The 18,587-nt window shown below is 33.2% G+C and overlaps 1 protein-coding gene across 1 annotated transcript; it reads left to right on the top strand.

The window, feature by feature from the left end:
* Positions 1-4,154: 4,154 nt before the first annotated feature.
* Positions 4,155-8,517, top strand: LOC131161690 (subtilisin-like protease SBT3.17). Its single transcript, XM_058117621.1, has 3 exons — positions 4,155-4,457; positions 4,542-4,639; positions 8,250-8,517. Exons 1-3 carry the CDS (start codon positions 4,192-4,194, stop codon positions 8,321-8,323), a joined length of 438 nt encoding a protein of 145 aa, XP_057973604.1. The 5' UTR covers positions 4,155-4,191; the 3' UTR covers positions 8,324-8,517.
* The last annotated feature ends 10,070 nt before the right edge of the window (positions 8,518-18,587 follow it).

Below are 18,587 nucleotides of genomic sequence, written 5' to 3'. Positions count from 1 at the left end.
GCAACATGCTTAATCAAAATGATTATAATATAGAAAACTTATAGCTTAATCAAAAAATGTGCTTCCATCATAAAATAAATGATGACAATGTCACATTTTTTTTTTTTTTTACAACATGAAATAGATGAAAGATGACTATTTCCATATTTAACAATAGGAAGCACATTTCTATTGGATGCAGTAACACAAGATTTCACATACGTGACTTTCTTACAAATATTTATATCGATGTACAATTTTTATTTCATTCTCACATTATTTTACTATATTGTTAGGAATACAAATTTCGTACATAATATGAAATGTTAGTGTGCACCTTTTTTGTGTGACTATTGTCACAATGTCCCAAAGAAGGGTCTAGAATTGTGAGAAATAATAATATAAAAGTTCGATGGAGTTGCCACTAACCTATAATTTACCTAGTGTGGTTAGTTCACTTAATTACTACTCGTTGATTGTTTTTAGACTAATTCTAAGCTAAGGAACCAATAGTCTCGGTCTGCATTTACCAGAGTTAGGATTAGGAGTTCAATTATGTGAGGGGAAGGTACTAGCACCCTCTACATACCCGTTCTATGAACGATACCTAATTAACCATGAATTATAATTAAACTAAATCTAATGGTTTTTAGTTAACTCTTTAAAAAATAAATAAAAACTTAAAATTTAAAAATAAAATGTGAAATATGGTGCAATTTAGGAATGTCTAATAAGACCCTCAAAGGAGGGGATCTTATTAGATAAACCCCCCTTAAAACTAATAAAGGTGAGGTCTAAAACATTTTTTCACCCTTTATTTAATCATTAGGACGCACACACAAAAAAATAATATATATAACAAATAATAAATTCATCAAATTTGATAAAAAAGAATCTTTAAAATATTCCAAGATTTTTTTAAATTTTTTTAGAATCTTCTAAAAATTTTCCAACATTTTTCTTCAATTTTCTGGGATTTTTACAGACTTTTCATTCATTTTTGATATTTTTATTTTCCCTTTTTTGTTATCCAAGTCAAAATAACTCAAATAATTTTATTTATTTTTTCCTGATTTAAAAATATTTTTTTATGATTTTTTTTTTCAATTTTTTACTATTTTTTATAATTTTTAAATATTAAAATTAAATTAAAAATTAATTTTATATTTATATAAATGAACTAGTGGATTGAAAAGTCAGATCAGTCTGAACCAAGTTTGACCCCATTGGGAAGAGTGGCCATGTGTTAGCCAACGGTGGCAACACATGACACTACTTTATTATTTATTTGTTTTTTGAATTTTTTGTAGTAGGGTAACCTCAACATGATGTCACCTGCCACATGGCAAATCATGGTTCGTTGTGAGAACTTGAGGTGGATCATTGACATGGCAGCGATTCGATCATCTAGAGAAAAACACAAATTGATCAGCCAAGATTGTGCCACGTTGCTCTTAAAATGCACGGTCTTGAGCGTGCCACATGTCATTGTCTGTACGGTGACACATGTCCCACTAATATATATAAATTTATTTTTTTCTTCTCTCTTTTCTTTCCTTCTTTCTCCACTTTTGCTCTTTCTTTTTCTTCTCTCTTCCCTCTCTCATTGACTTCTCTCTCTCTCTCTCTCTCTCTCTCTCTCTCTCTCTCTCTCTCTCTCTCCCCAATCTGTTATCTTCTCTTTCTTCGATCACTTTTCTCTACTCCTTTTCTTTCTATCCATTCTCTCTCTCTTCCTTTCTCTTTTGGCTTTGCACTCCCTCATGGACTTCTCTCTCACTCTTTCGTTCTATTTTTTCCATTTCTTTTTTTCTCAGACCTCATCCCTTTTATTCTTCATTTTGCAGGTCTAGATCAAAAAGGAAGTTTGAGCAAAGAGCTTAGGGATCTCTACCTTCAAATCGAAGTTTGTATCAAAGACTTCAAAGATAAGCCTTTTATTGGTTCCTCTTCTTTTGTATTTTTTTATTTTTTTGGTTGTTTTTCCTGAATTTTCCTAGCAATTTTCTTGTGAGCCAAATGAGATGAGGTTCAGGTTAATTGACCTAGGCTAAATGGTTAGGTTAGGTTATGGAGCTCAGGTTAGGGTTTAGTTAGGTGGCTTGGGATTTTCCTAAGATTGAGTCAGGCCCAATTAGGCCCTTTGCATTTTGGGTTTAGTTGAACATAATTGAATGGCTCTCGGCCAATTAGGTCAAGCCCAATAGGCTCAGTTTAAGAAATGGGTTTGAAATATTTGGGTTAGGCCTAGTTGTTTCATGAGCTATTGGGTTGTACCTAGGTTATTAGACCTGGACCCAGGTCAAGTTGACCCAGGTTTTTTGGGTCGAATCAAGGCATATACGGGTGCGGGTATTTGGATCAGTTGACTTGGACCCAGATTAAGTTAAACCAAAATTTCAAGTTAGGTCTCGGATCCGATTATTGAATCCAAACGCGGGTAATCAAATATGGATTAAATTTCCTAATTACATTCAAATAACAAAAATTTGAATTTAAAATTTTACAATTTTAATTATCCAAGAAGCGAAACAGAGCTAAACAAAATTAAGGGAACTGATCTTTGTCTTTTAACTCCTCTAATCTTTAGGTTTGCTGCTTTGAATCTCCACTGCCAATTTCCTACTATTTATGTAATTCAAACTTCTTGATCTTCTATCTTCTATCTTCTATCTTCTAACACCTTCTCAATTTCTAGCACTCAAATTCTTATCAATTTTTTCTCAAAATATGTAATAAGCAATTCCTTTCTTTACTCTCTTATCTATGTCTTTGTCTTTGTGTCCTTCTCACCCTCAGAAGCCCACTATTTATAGGCTTGGGGACTCATTCAATTTAATAATGATTAGATCAATTAGCACCTCATTTGATCAATCAAATTTATTTCAAATTGACCCACCTGTTTTTAATTCACATTTCCCACATGTCTAATTGTTGGATTTTCTTTTGTGCTTGCAGGTTTGAAGTTAAAGATGCTGATTCACTTCTTTTTTTTATTTCATTTTTTCTTTTCTATTTTTTTATTTTCAATGTAAAAATTCAATTTTTTTTCCTCGTATTTTCTCACTTTATTGCGTGAATAAATTTTGCCCATTTGTATTATATAAGTCCTTGATAAAATGAGGTTTCTACAGTTATGTCTATTTGACAATTAGACCTTAGTGGTTAAAAAATCCTATTCTCTCTTTTTTTTTTAATTGGTTGATGTTTTATTATGTTGTTACAAAACCCCACTTGTCGTGTTGGCCGACATTGAAAAAGTTGTGTTCTTCAAGTCATAATTAAATGGAGAATAATCGGTTGACATACAGTGATTAAATATAATATGATAATGTATGTATTTGTTACTTTGATAGTTTTCTAGTTCTTTTATTAGTTTTTAGTTGTTTTTTGAAAAAATTGAAAATCAAAATTTAAGGTTTCTATTTTTTTTTGTCAACATATTATTTTAATACTTAAATATGTAAAATTAACTTTGGTGAAGCAAATCATTCATTTTATGCACAATTTTTAATAAAAATTAAAATGAAAATTACTATATGAATTTAAATTGTAACTAAAATAGAAATATTCACATACTTTTTAAACTTTAAAAAAAATGATTAAGTAAAATAATTTTTTTCTTGTGGCATTAAAAAGTAAATTTTGTAATATAATAATTAAATAAAATAATTATAATGTTTTTACTTTTAGTACAATATTTTTAATCTTTTTTTTTTGTATTTTAGTTATTTAAATCATATATTGAATTGTTATTTGATTCAAGGACAAAAGTAAATATTTATTAAATAAAAATTTTAATTTATATTAGTTTTATAAATTTAAGTTGCGGGCAGGCACGGTGTGCGTGTTTTGCACGACTTTTGAGTAATAATTGTTCTTTATCAATGTGATAAAATAAATTAATAAATATTTTTAATAAATAATTTTAAAAATATATATATTGATAGATCAATATATGAAATAATGAAAGATTGTTAATTTTAAAAAATATTCTTTGAAGTATTTATGAGATATTTTTATAATATTTTATTAATACAAATTAATCAAATAGTCAACTGATTTTTAATTTTTAATTTTTAATTTTTAATTTTTAATTTTTTACAACACCAAGCCACTGTTTAATTAGACTATTGTTGTATAACAAAACGGTGTCGTTAACCCCATAAATTAATATGTTTATTATAATTTCATATTCTATTTATTTCGCGAATGGAAAACCGTTGCTTCCCATTCTACGAAGGGCCTACGCGCGGAAGCAGAGCTGAGAAAACAATGCAGAGAAGCCTCTTGTTCTTCCCGTTGCTTTTGTCGTCGTCGTTGTTGTTTTTGTCGATCTCGTCGCTGATTGTGATGGCGGACGCTGCTGCGTCAACCGGAGAACCACACGCAGCGGTTCACATTGTGTACATGGAGCACCAGGAAGGCAAAGAGCCCGAGGCCTCCCACATCCAAACCCTCTCTGCTGTCCTTGGCAGGTGCGCTCTCTCTCTTTTCCAATATGTTTTCAGATCTATTCGTGTAATTGTTGTTGTAGCTATATTCATATTGGTTTTATTCAGCGAGGAGGCCGCTAGGGCGGCGCTGATTTACAGTTACAAGACTGCTACGAGTGGATTCTCGGCGAAGCTCACGGCTGAGCAGGTTGAAGAGATCTCAAGTAAGGGTTTTTTATCAATCTAATGATTCTTTCTTCTTTTATTCATGTTACCCTGATTTCGTTCGATATGGTTTATTCTTTTCTGAAATCTGGAATAAGTTAGGGCGTGCTGTTTAATTTATTCATGGGTGGAATTCAGATAGCCAGGTTGAATTCTCATCATTTCATAATTCATTTTTTTTTTCGCATCTGGAATCAAATGAATTGATCTGCCATCTGAATTCTATTAAATTTGTACCCTTCTGTGATTTAGATCTGTAACCCAAAGATACGTATACGTTCGATGTTTACTTGGCCTAGCGGTTTTTAAATAGGAAGTATCTCCAAATATTTATCTTTGAGAGAATGAAAGCAAAATTTATGAAAGCTTCATAAAATAATGAAAATGAAGCGATAACCAAAAACTTTATCTTGTTCTGCTTTTTAAATTTTGATTTTTATTTGTGATCGTCATGTTGAATTCTCATGGTTTCATTTTTTTTCTCTCATGGAACCAAATTAATGGGTATGCCATCTGAATTATTTTAATCTGTTTGTTATTTGGATGTATTTATCGACCCATAAGGATACATAAACGTGTAATTTTTACTTTATCTACAATTTTTTAAAATAAAAAAATGTCAAAGTATTTATTTTTGAGAGAGTAAAAAATAAAATTAATGTTATCTTTATAAAATTATGAAGATGAAGTAATACCGAATAGTTTTATATTTTTTTCATGGTTGAGGTTTTTTTTTGTTTATTATTATTATTATTATTATTATTATTATTGTTATTATTATTATTATTGGGGGAGGGGGTGTTGTGGCCAGAGGGAATTTTCTAGTAAGCATTTTGATTGAAATTAAGATTGTCCATATAGCATTATGGATGACTGGTTTTTTTCGATTTGAACATCAAAATCAACCAAATTTTGGGACTTCACTAAATTTGGTAATTCAGAAATTCAAGTATGCTTTACCGCAATGCAATGAAATTGAAATCCAGGTGGGTTTTTAGGGGTTGCTTATCTTAGTCCAGGTGCTACTTCTCTATTTTGCCAATCGTGGTGGTTGTGGCACCCATATGATCACTTCGCATACATGAGCAATGCGCAAGGGTCCTCCCAGTTAGAAATTTCCTTTTCTGGATTATTCAAATACTTCTTACACACCCCTAATACACAGGAAGAGACACAAACATGAGCACATATCCTGCTCCTGATGGTAGTTGAATCTTGGCCCAGTCAGATGAGTCTTTGGGCCAACAAATCCAATGCCCCAGCAAGCAAAAAATTTGGGAAATCCTTTCACCTGCATGTTTTTCTCTTCCTCTTTCGAATTATTTTAGGTGATTGGCTTATAATTTGACCAAAGCACATGTTTAGTATATTAGTGTTTGTGTTTAATGGAACAACGGCATCCATAAATTACGCTAAGTGTATCATGAATGGTGTCTGGAAGTGATAGGAGAACAATCTTCAACTGAAACATGAGATTTGCTAGTGTTCTTATTCGCTGTGGGAAAATTAAGGTGTGGTTTGGTGAAAACCCACATGATCTCTCCTGCAAGATTGCTTTTCTATAGAAATTGTATCCTGCATATGTTGAACTGGAGCATGAATATGTATCTTAGGACGGTAGAATCAGTTGCTAAATTATGATGACCCTCTTCTCTCTTTCTGTGCGTTGTGATTGACCAACGTTAAAAGTGCATAGGGCTTTTTTAATGTATCTCAATTTATTCATATCTGTATTGTGTTAAAAAAATTTCTACTATAATGTCATTTGAGCATAAGTGATGCAAGTACTTGCATTTAGAAAGAGCATTAGGATACCTTGTGACATATACCTGGATTCCAGTTTAAGTGTTTTTGTCAGTAAGAGTTCTTTTAGATGGAATATTAATTTCTAGGGCATGTGTTGGTTATATATGTGGACGCATACAATCATATCAGTTGAGTTCTTTTGGCCAGTTTGGTTTTGTTCTTTATTTTTTTATTTCTATTTTTTGCCTCTTCATTGTTGGAGGGGAATTTGGAGTAGTTTGATTTTGTTCTGATAATTGCCGCATTTTTGTTGGAAAGGAATTTGGGATGGCTATCCATTGCCCTGGATGACCTTTAAAACCATTTGAATTTACTGACCATATGTTATGCATGCGAAACTCAGTAGGTGATGATGTCTCTGTATGGTTACTTAAGTGTGTCTGATTTCTTGCTTATCTCTCTCAGCCTTTAATTGTAGCACACCCCTCTTGTTTATATGGTTTGCTTGCTTTTGTTTCCAAAAGATGTGAATTATTGAAAACATATAAGATGAAAAATAGATATACTTGGACTGTGTCAAGTCAGTATTCTTGACCGCATATTTAACAACCTGGTTGGATGAATTTCAAGGACTTGCTTTGGGAGAATTTATGCCCTCTGAAGTTCAGTTCTTTTTGTATCTATAGCCTATAGGAGGTTCATATAAAGAGCCTCTATCTTAGGCTGGGTTTGAAGTCTGGGCAAACTGATGTGCCACCCATTTATTTGTGTTTGCTAAACTGTTCATATCTGGATAGACCACCAGTTTTTCAGAGTGACTGATAATGCCAGAACACATCATCATCACATGGAACTTTTAACTGCTCTAATGTTGATTGCTGGTTAAAAAAATGATATTGCATTCTGAGAATGCAGCTTTCATGAATAGTTACCTGCAGCCATCCATGTGATTCACGGCGCTTCAACATGAAGATGTGGTTGATGCGTTAACACTGCATGAGTCTGTTGTTGCATTTTCAATTCAGGGAGGCAATTTTTGTCATTTCATCTAACCCGACACTAGTCCCGCTTTCCATAATGTGTGTATCTGTACCATAAATTAACTAAGGGAAGCCTGGCGATTTTTCATCCTTTTTCCTTCAATCATCTTTTCAAAAATGCTCTTGATTTACAAGTTACTTTATAATTACAATATTTAAAAATCATGGATATAAGTAATTTAATAGAAAATTAATTAAATAAATGTTTTCAACTTCCCATTCCATAAAAAATGGCAAATTTTATAGAGTGAGGCACACATCTAAAATTTAAACAAACCCTTTGTATTTCTCATAATCTTTAACTTTCCATTATCTCCTAAAAAATAAAAAAAAAATTTAAAAAGTGAGGTGTGCATAATGCCGACAACTAGTAAATATATATAAATAAAGGTGAAAAAAATCAAGAAATGGTGTTGTGTTATGTGAAATCTAGTAAATATGCAACTTTTTGACACTTCTATACTCTTTTAAAGTTGATTTCGACAGTTTTTTTTTTTTTTTTTGAACATAGGCCGTTGTAGAGAGTGTTTTTTTTTTTTTTTTAATTAATTTTTTTGTTGCAAAGTTATCACACGAGGCTGTATCTTCATTCTTCAGTCTTATTGATCTGTATACAAATGCCATGTTTCTCTGAACTTCATCTGGATATTTACTTTTCATTCAAATCATTTCTTTGGAACCACAATAGCCATCATATTCTCAATATTATATAGGTTTGTCATGCATCTATTGTTCATCTTGTTTTGTTTCATCCAGCATTATATTATGAGGAGATTTATTTGGGTAGCTCTCATGAATCACTCTGAACTTATTTGGTTGGCAGAGCAACCGGGTGTTCTCCAAGTTGTCCCAAGCAGGACTCTCCAGCTGCATTCACGACCTGGGATGCTGCACTAGAATGTATGCATACAGCTACTCTGCCTTCTGCTGTAACTATGAACAATGCTACTAAATCAGTGCGTCTATGTCTCTGTGGAAATACTGTCTGAAATCCACCTAAATAACCAAAGTAGCATATGATATGTATCCCTGTATGGCATGTAAAAGTAAACCCTGTTGTCCAGTGTAATACCACCTTCCCTTGCATTGCATTTGTTGATGTCATTCCCAAACAATAAGGTAATAGCTGCCTAATTTGTTTAAATTAAATTTGGAATAAAGCAGAGAGGAAAACAAAATAAAGATTAAATGACATTCTTCATTACCAATAATAATAATACTAAGGTAGTGTTCGGGAGCAATTCACTCTATGGAAGAGTTGTTAAAAACTGCAAGTACCATTAGTCAAAATGATTAAATGGTTTGATTACATGCACATGTTCATCTGAGAAATTAAAATTTCTCATTCTGATGATTTAGATTGATGACTTGGAACTACAAACTTTGAGATCCTTTCTATGGTATTCATTTTTTTTCCCCCTGGTATGTTGGGTTGGGTTGGGTTGGGTTGGGGTTATATATTAGGGTGGATATTGGATGGTGCAGGTCAGGTTTTATTGGTAGTATAAGCATATTGGTCATGTAGTATAGAGAGTCCACACCTATTTTTGGTCAAATTCTATTCCTACTAAAGTGTAGGGACTAATTGTGGAAAATAATTTTTATTTTCACTTGAAAAATGGTTTTACTTTTCATTTTTAATTTTTGAAATTATTACAGAAATGTCATCTTATTTGTTTAATTTCCTAAATTTGCATAGAAAAATTTAAAAAAAAATTTTTTTATTGTTTTCTAAATTTTTATTTTTTATATACTTTTTAAAAATCCTATATTTTTCTACAATTTACTACAAATCTTTAAAAAAAATAAAAAATAAATGAGTATTTATAATTTTTTAAAAAAATAAAAATAAACAATATTTTCCACAATAAATTGACCTATAGATTTTGAATACTGTGCTTCGTACCTCCTATCATTTTTTTTTTCTTGGACACGAAGCAAAAGAGGAGACTTTAGTGCAAAGTAAACTTTCATTTTATCCAAAAAGGACTAGGGGGATATTAAGGTGGAGATTTTGCACATGATAATACTAATAAAAAGATGCTTAAAATATTTTCGATGTTAAACATCCCAACACAAATTAAACTTTTCATTTAGTGTCTATGAAGACTTTAGTCCCTACAAAGTCTAATTTGCTCAATTCTTGTCCCTTAAATAAGGCTAAGACGATTGAGCATTTTTTACTTTTAGAAATACAAAGATCCAAAAACATCAATCAGTGTCGCCTTTATAAAATTGATTTAGCGATCTAGCAACCTTTGACTTGGCAAAGGTCATTAAGCAAATTGTGGAGGGACAATGGTTCAAGTTGGACAAAATTAGGATCAAGAGGGATTTAGCTATATGTTGGCTCCTATAGAGAGAAAAAGGAACGAAGTCATCTTTTGACAATTTGGCTTGGGATGATCATTCAATTTTTAAAGACTTGATGCATGCACTTGAACTTGTTAAAGCTCACCCTTTATATGATCATCATTGTTGGATGAAATGATGAATCAAGGAATGTCAAAAAATGAAACGTCATACGACAAAGAGACATCATATGAAAACAATCAGTATGGTGTGGAACTGTAGGAATAGGTATTCTTGGGGGAAGTTGCTTGTTGGATGTTGATGGAAATCAAATCAAGATCAAGGATCATAAGGTGAAAGAGTTTGACAAGTCAAAGCATGGGCACTTAAAGAAGCTCTTAATCTTGTATTTTCTCAATCTATATGGTACTAAGATGGCATGATCTTCCTTTTGAGACATTTCTAGCTTCCTCTTGCCATTAAAAAGTTGAGCTTCACTATTTCGTAAATGTTAATGTGAATTATGGATTGGGCTTGATTAGGTGCTCCTTGAGAATCCAATGGTTTAGGGACTTGCAAGACAACAGAGGCAACTAGAGTCTAGGTTGCAAGAAAACTCTTCAATGCTTACATTAACAAGACTCATAGAAATATAAGATAATTAATTTTTTTTTGGTATAAATACTCACCTTCACCATTTTGCCTGCAAGGTGAGGGGGTGGGAGTAGTTTGGGAAGTTTTCATGGAAGTTCTAACTTCCTTGTATTCATCTATTCTATTTGCTTATCTAGGGGTGCTCACATTTGAGCTAACATACTCCAACCTATGATCCCTAGGGGATTTTAAGAGCTTTTATGCAACTATAATTGTTTCTTGAATTATAATCCTAATATTGATAATCTCATTTAGGAAACTTTGGCAAGAGTCTCGATAGGCTTATAAAGTTGTCCTTTCCTGGTGTTTGGATTTTTTAAGACACATGCGGAGGGCTATGTGCACCATCATTTGAAGTTTTATGGTCGTTGGATATGCCACATGTTGTTTCTATGCAAGGGTCAACTGCGTGCCTTCCTTCTCAGGGTATTTAAGCTCAAGACTTTTTGTTTTGAGCTTTTGCTACTCATTTCAAGGATTCCCCTTGTCTACAGCCTCCTCCTTTGTAAGTTCCCTAATATATATCCTCCTTCACCTAGAGTTTTTTGTTTTCTTTGATTACTCGGGTACATCTCATCTAGCTTTTCTTAGTTTTCTTCCTATTATTCACTTTGATCCTTTACCTTCCTTTTGCGCTTTTGAGATGTTTATCCATATTCCCAATCACACCTTTTTCAATGGCAAGAACTAGGGATCATCCCTTATCATCTTTCTTCCATCTTCTTCTTAATTCCTCCTTTCTACATGGGGAATCCTTCTTTGGAAAAAGGGCTCTTTTAGCAAGTCCCAAAGGCCACTTCCCTCTCTAAAGGTGATTTCCTAGTCTACCAATAAGTCTAAGGCTTTTGTTGACATCAAGGAACTCTCTTTTGAGGAGTTGGAGAGCCCTGTCGTTGAGCTAGGGACTCTAACCTTTGAGGACCTCTCATGTATCACAAATGCATACCATATTTCCAATTATTTTTAACATGTTTTTACTAAAGCCATGGAAAAGTCTTGTTCGTCTCAGCTCAAGGAAATATATGTTTATGAGGACGCTCTTTGAGCTCGTTTTAGATACCTATACCTCCATTCTTCATAAAGGTCCTCAACCATTAAGTTCTCTCCCTTTCAACTCCTGCCTAATTCATGGTAGACTTTTGCTTAGTTTATTGTTGTTCTTTTTGAGCATCGAATTTCTTACAAATTAAAGTTGTTTTGTTTCTTGTTCTCTCTGAACATCCCCTAACATTCTACAGTTGAGGGTACTTTTATGCCAAACCCCATAAAAAAACTTATGTTGGAGATGGTATTTTTCATTCACAAATGGGACGTAAATACTTCTTCTTCTTTTTTGTGTGTGTGAGAGCGAGTGGTCAGAGAGGACTAGATGGAGGAGGTTGGCAAAGGATGTAAGGTTTAACACTGATAGACCAATGATCTGAAGAAGAAGATTGTGGAGATTTTTTAGTCACATGTCCTCTATTCTTTATCCTCCTCTATGAGCTTAAGCTTATTTGGGTTAGGATTACTCTAGCTTTATTATACCAAGTTAAAGGTAAGTTGGTAATTATCTAAATTCTTGTTAGCCTTTCTATATATGTATTCAAACGCATGCCTTTGCATCCTCTTGTATTGTATTGACTTGCTTTTATTTATCTAGGTCCCTCCGCTAGTTTAAAAGCCCTAGTGTTTCACTTCCTTATGATTTAGGGAGAACATGAAGAGTTTGAGTCTCGCATTAGTGGAGTTTACATTGGTGTCAGAATAAGGAAGGAGACATTCTTTGTGGTTGATGCAAAGTCTAGCTACAACACATTGTTGAGTTGAGATCAGATACATGCTAACTATTTGTCTATATACATACACCTAAGAGAGGGGTGAATTGGGTGGTTTAAAAAAAATTATTTGATTAATTTCTTCTCAAACCAAGTTGAGTATTCAAGCACAGGACTTGCAAGAAAATGTAATTGTTGACTGGTAGTACAACCCAAAAAAATAAAAATCATAGAGTAAGCTATAAGCATGAGAGACTCAATGATTTATAGTGGTTCAGTTGACCATACCTACATCCATTCCCCAAGCAAACTTGTTTATTTCACTAAATTCAATTAACTGATTACATTGAGAACCACTCGGTCATTTTAACACGTCCTTTTCACAAGTTATCTCTCTTGGATTCTAGCTAAATCTAGAGCGACTTGCACTTAGGACACCCAACCCCCTCAGGGAAACTACACCAATAACAAAAGAACATTACATTTAATCCAACTGGTCTTTTCTAGTTTGCTTTAAAATGTTTTTGTTTAGAATCAATGAAATTAAAGAGACTTATAGTAGTCTCGACTTATTAGGAAGATATTATAAGATGCATAATTGAAACAAAGATACAATAGAAGTAAATCTCTTGTAGTATAGGATCAAAGAATGCTTCGCTATGTACTCTAATTATTTCTCCTTCTAGTATGTTTTAGAATAGATTAATTTACAAAAAATTATTCGAACACTAGTTGTGCTTTAATTCATGCTCTAATGGACAGAAAATTCTGGTAAATGAACAATCATCCCACTCCGCCTTCAAGACAATTGAATTTCCAAGAGTAATCTCAAGTTTCAAGATAAATTTAGTAGTCACCTTTTGTTCAAGTTATATTTCACTTTCAATTCAAAGTTCCAAATCAAGCAAATCAAATTAATAAGTGTAAACCATAAAGTATTTAATCTAGAAAATAATCTCAATTAAGCATAATTAATCCTTCAATAATCATTTTGTTAAATGTACATTGGCAGCCAGAAGATTATAAGCATAGTAACTCATCAGTACTTCTTAATAAGTCTTCTATAAATGTTTTAAATGAAACTTATATCACTGCTTCATAGAAAACTTCTGTTGTTGCTTCAATTGAAGCTTCTAATTTTACTTTTCATTTTTTTTAAAAAGTATTTCAATAATACACATACATGTTTTGACAATCATCAAAATCACATTTCAATTCATGTTTTGTCAATCATCAAAATCTAATTCCAACACTTGGTAAAATAAAACTTTGCATACAACTTAGTATAACTCATTAGGACAAGCTCAATGACCATTATGTCCTTCCAGGGTGCTTGATGTTCATTGAGGTAGTGGCAACTAGGGTATCATTAGTAAGGGACAACTTGCTTGCCTGCTTGGTTGGAGTAGAAAATAGAATCATCATCTATGCCTGATCCATTGCAAAACATTGCAACTGTTGTTAAGGATAGTAAAGACGTTGAACTAATTAGTTAAGGTAAAACCTTTGAGTCACTGTAAACATATTCAGTTTTTTTTTTGTCTTCCATCTGAAAAGGTTTCCTTACCTCTAATCTCCTAGCTATCATCTGCTCCTAATTCGATCCTTAACCTAACATTTGATCATCATCAATCAAATAACTTGGTGGTTATAATTCCAATCATTTCCTCAAAGAACAATCCCTTAGAGTGTTGATGAAGGTGTGGATCATTCATTTGTCAAGTAGGGGTGCTAAATCTTAGAGGAAATCTTATGCCAGCTCTATGTATAATTTTTGAAGCTTTCCTCTTCTCTTTATTTCTATTTTCCTCTGTTCATATTTATCGAGAGCAATGTATTATTGAAGCAATAAATGTAACCAACCTCTGATGTGATTCATGTCTAGCTAAAGGAACCATCAAAGAGCAAATTTGGACAAGTTTCTTTGGAATTGTGCAACATCAACTTCTTGTTGCTTTTGTTAAGGAGCTATGCATTGGTAGTGCATTTTTAAATGCATTATGGGACAACCTCACCTATTGTACTTCTCAAAATTGGGGTCTTAAAATTTGCAGGGATGAAAAATTTCGAGAGCCTAGCACAATTCATTAATCAATGGCTCCTAGAAAATTCGGTGCCCTGAATAACTATAATTGTTTCCTCCAATATCTCTACCTTTCCAATTATTCAATTCTGCTCTTCTTCTAAGATTGACTACTTTTTTCTCTATTCAAGTGCCTCTTCATCCAAGATGTCAATGTACAAAGGAGGCATTTGAACATGGTGGCGTGGCAGTTTGTGGCGTTGTAAAGAAGCTAGATGAAGGTCGACTTGCTTTTGGAATGGCAACTTGGGATAATGATGTTGTATTAAGAATTTGAGCAGGAACAACCATTGATTCCAACATTTGAAACATCTTTACATTAGCCAAATTCTACACAATTTTCAGTATTAAGTTGTGCGTTACCATGGTTGATTGAGACATTGTCAGTGAGTGTGTCTAGCTTAGTGCTATGCAAAGGGGATATATTAGTATGTTTATAAAAACGTTGTTTGTTGCCATGGTTGATTGAGACATTGCCATTGAGTGTGTCTAGCTTAGCGCTACGCAAGGGGCATTTATTAGTATGTCTATAAAAAGGGCAGTTTGATGCACAAAAACTTTTAAGAACAATGACAACTAGTGATTGCAAATAGTGAAGAAATTGATCATTACAATCTACAAAATTGAACCAATCAACTAGTATTTAAATTAAAAATATCGAATCAAGAAACATGAAAATTCAGTAGAAATTAAGAAGATAGTCGGGATGACACATGTTAATTGATGTGCGGGAAATTAAGAAGATAATGGAGAATGACACATGTTAACTAATATGCATCAAGGGAGATTCTATCCTAATAAGTAAAGTCAATATCAGAGTAATGATTTCAAGCCAACTTCATGAGTTATTGTCTTTTTTCTTTTTTTTTATTACATAGGAACTCCAGCCACCAACGAGCCCTTCAGACCCCTAAGTGCGGCACCAAACCTACGGATCAACGTCCACCGCCCCCAGGTCTTGTTGATTAGGGTAAAGTCCAGAATGCGGACACGATTTTTGTACATCAGTTGGACGTTCGGCCAACCCGACCCCCGGGACACATCTCCATTACCATCCACTGTCCATGCTGGCCCACTAAGAACTCTCACCATCCACGGTTCCCGCTGGCTCACAGAGCGGACTCTCACCATCCACGGTCACATCTGGCTCACAGAGTAAACTCTCGCCATCCACAAGTACCACTGGTTTCGTGAGTGTATCTACCTGGAATTGAACCTCCGACGCTCCTTCTTACTTGCTGATGCCTTTCCACCGCGTCATGTGTAGTGACCCAAAGAATAATATTATTTTAATAATAAAAAGGGAGGAAAATGGAAACAGGAACAGAAGGAGGCCGTGCGTTCGTCGATGACATCGCACTTTGGAGATAATAATAATTATAATAATTTTAAGAAAATTGCCAAGCTTCGTCGACGAATACAGGGTTTCGTCGACGAAGGTCTTTAGGAATTCGTCGATGAATACAGGGATTCGTCGATGAGAAAATACCGAGAGACGGATTGGGCTACTCTGAATTTTGTCGATGAATACAGGGATTCGTCTACGAATTTACTGAAAGATTTGTCGATGAAGTAATGTGTCTCGTCGATGAATCTGCCTCTATAAATAGTAGAAAACCGAATTTTTATCCACTTTTCATGTCGCTCTCTCTCTCCTCTCTCTCTCTCTACGAACCCTCTCCCTTCTCTCTTCGATTCTGGCCCCGCCAGTCGCCGGATCGACGATCCGAAGCCACCACGAAGCTCCTGGTGAAGTTCTATGCAAGTCTGTCAGAGCGGATCGTTGGTGAAACGGAGTTGGATTTCATCCCAAATTCAGGGTAAGGCCTTTTAGCTCATTTTTGGCCTTCAGGCAGTTATAGGAAATGATGTAGGCGAAGAAATACTGATATTTTATTCTGGCGAATGTTGTTTTCAGGGTGTTATGTAGGAGGCCCTGCGGGTGTTAGGCTAGTGTACCATAGGGGTTTTTCAGTAAACAGGTAAGGGAAATATGCTATGCTAGGAAATTTTAAAATATTATATCGTTTATTAAATTATGAAAATTATGTATTAACGTATGTGTGGCTTGAGGATATGATCTAGTATGGAGATATGTTGTACGTATTTTAGTACCATGATTTTACGTATTTCAGTACCATGATCATATGAATTTTAGTACTATGATTATACAAATTGTAGTACCATGATTATACGAATTTCAGTATTATGATTATGTAGCTTCAGTGTTATGATTATACAGATCTCAGTATTACGATATATGAATTACAATTCAGTTTATGCAATATCATGGTTATTACGGTTATTTCAGAATCATGGTAAATCAGATAGTTGTATATAGAGATACGCTATATAGTATCAGACCCTGTTGGACCATACGGCAGAGCACGATACCGTTGCTACAGATATTATGTTACGATATGAGTGCAACCACCTATTTAGATAATACGTGGTAGTAGGTCGATCAACTAGGCCCTTGACGTGGACAGACTCCCCATCAGATATAGGTTGAGGTGGGCAGATCAGACCGATGGAGTATAGAAATTTATTCCTGGTTGGCCAACCAGGGTAAATCCCGCCTACGGGCTCACAACCCTGTTATGAGGGGTTAAATCATGACACACGGTTATCCACAGGGAAAATTCTCAGTTACTATTACATATATACAGGTTTATAGAAACAGGGGACATACCTATGTATACTAGAATTATTTTGAATAGTAATCTACAATATTGTTATGTTAAGCAACCTAGAAAGGGTGGGGTATCTTATTACTTGTATTGTACTTTCGTTTTCAGTCATACATGATTATATGAAAACAGATTTTCATAATATTGTAACTCATTTTCCACACACTAGTAATAGCATATTTCGTCTTACTAAGCGTTGGCTCATCCTAGTGTTGAATCATTTTTCAGGTGATCCAAGTAGGCGAGCATACCAGGCTCGCAGATAGAAGGGCTTCAGTAGTGCCCTATCAGTGAAGTGAGTATTGAGGAAGTATTTTTGTATAACCCTAGCTAGTTAAGGGTGTTTTTGGGGATACTGTTATGTTTGTATATTTTGGGTAACATTTCAGAGCTCTGGTGTTGTAGAAAATGATTTATGGTTATGTTTATATGATTTATGCTTCTTGCTGCTTAGGTTAATATTATGATATCAGAGTATGTAGAATGTCATAGTATAAAAAAAAAAAAAAAAACATGGAAATTAAGCAGGTCGTTATAGTTTGGTATCAGAGCAAAGGGCTAGTTACCCCGATCCCCAAGAACTCTCGCTTATGAATGATTGTGGCGAAGTAAGACTCTCCGCCCGGGGGCTTACTAAATTGAGGGATGGCGATACGCAACACCTCAATCTCAGTGAGTGCTCTGATAGGTACCCGTTGTTGCCACGGGCGCAAAGCCCATAAGGAAAGTGATAACGCCCGAAAGTGGGACATTACACCATGCCCGTGGGTGCAGTTATCGTCTATTTTAGTTGATTGACATCATGATTTTGTCTTATAAAAGATGTCTCATGTAATTGAAGCCTCAACAATCCTTGATATTGTCTGGAACCACTTACAAAAAAGTAATTTTGTAAAGGCAAAAAAAATGCCATGACAGCAAATACTAAACTCCATACTTGTAACCAGAATTTACTTATTACAAAAAGTTTTTTTTTTTTTTTTCAAACTTTGGAGCAAATATAAGTACTTTTTGAGAAGTAATCAAGAATTACTTTTGGCTACTTATAAGCAGCTACTATTCATAGATAATGACAAACTTGTAATTTCAAACATTTTATGGACATGTTAATTAAGAATTAATGCAAAAATATAATAATGTTATTTAACTAATAATATTATAAACAAAATCAATAACAATATTTTTTGGAATTAGAAAATAATAATTAAATACTATTTTAAAGACTAGAAAATGTTAAAATTTTCAATTAAGAATGCTAATTTATTATAAATATTAATTATTTCTTTAATTAATACTAACTATAAAATATTAGTTAAATTTTAATTACTTTTTAATTAAAAATATTAAAATGGAAAATAATTATGTTAATTTATTAACTCATTTTTAATTAGAGAATTAAAAAATGTTAATTAAAAATATTAACTAAAAATTTTCAATTGAATTTCAATTAATTATTTTTATTTAGACAATATTTAGAATGTTTATTGAGAGTGTTATTTAAAATGTTAATTAACATAAGTATTAATTGAAAGTTAATTAAAATATCAAATGTTTGATTAAAATATTAATTATAAAATATTGATTAAAACTGTAAACATAATTTAATTATTAGAAAATGTCTAAAATGTTATTTAAAAATTTTAATTGAAAATGTCAATTTCTTTGTTATTTAGACAACATTGATA

This window comes from Malania oleifera, chromosome 8 (genome assembly GCF_029873635.1).
Source record: "Malania oleifera isolate guangnan ecotype guangnan chromosome 8, ASM2987363v1, whole genome shotgun sequence".
NCBI lineage: Eukaryota > Viridiplantae > Streptophyta > Magnoliopsida > Santalales > Ximeniaceae > Malania > Malania oleifera.
Note: the sequence above shows the minus strand (reverse complement) of the source record. Positions and strands in the feature narration are given on the sequence as shown.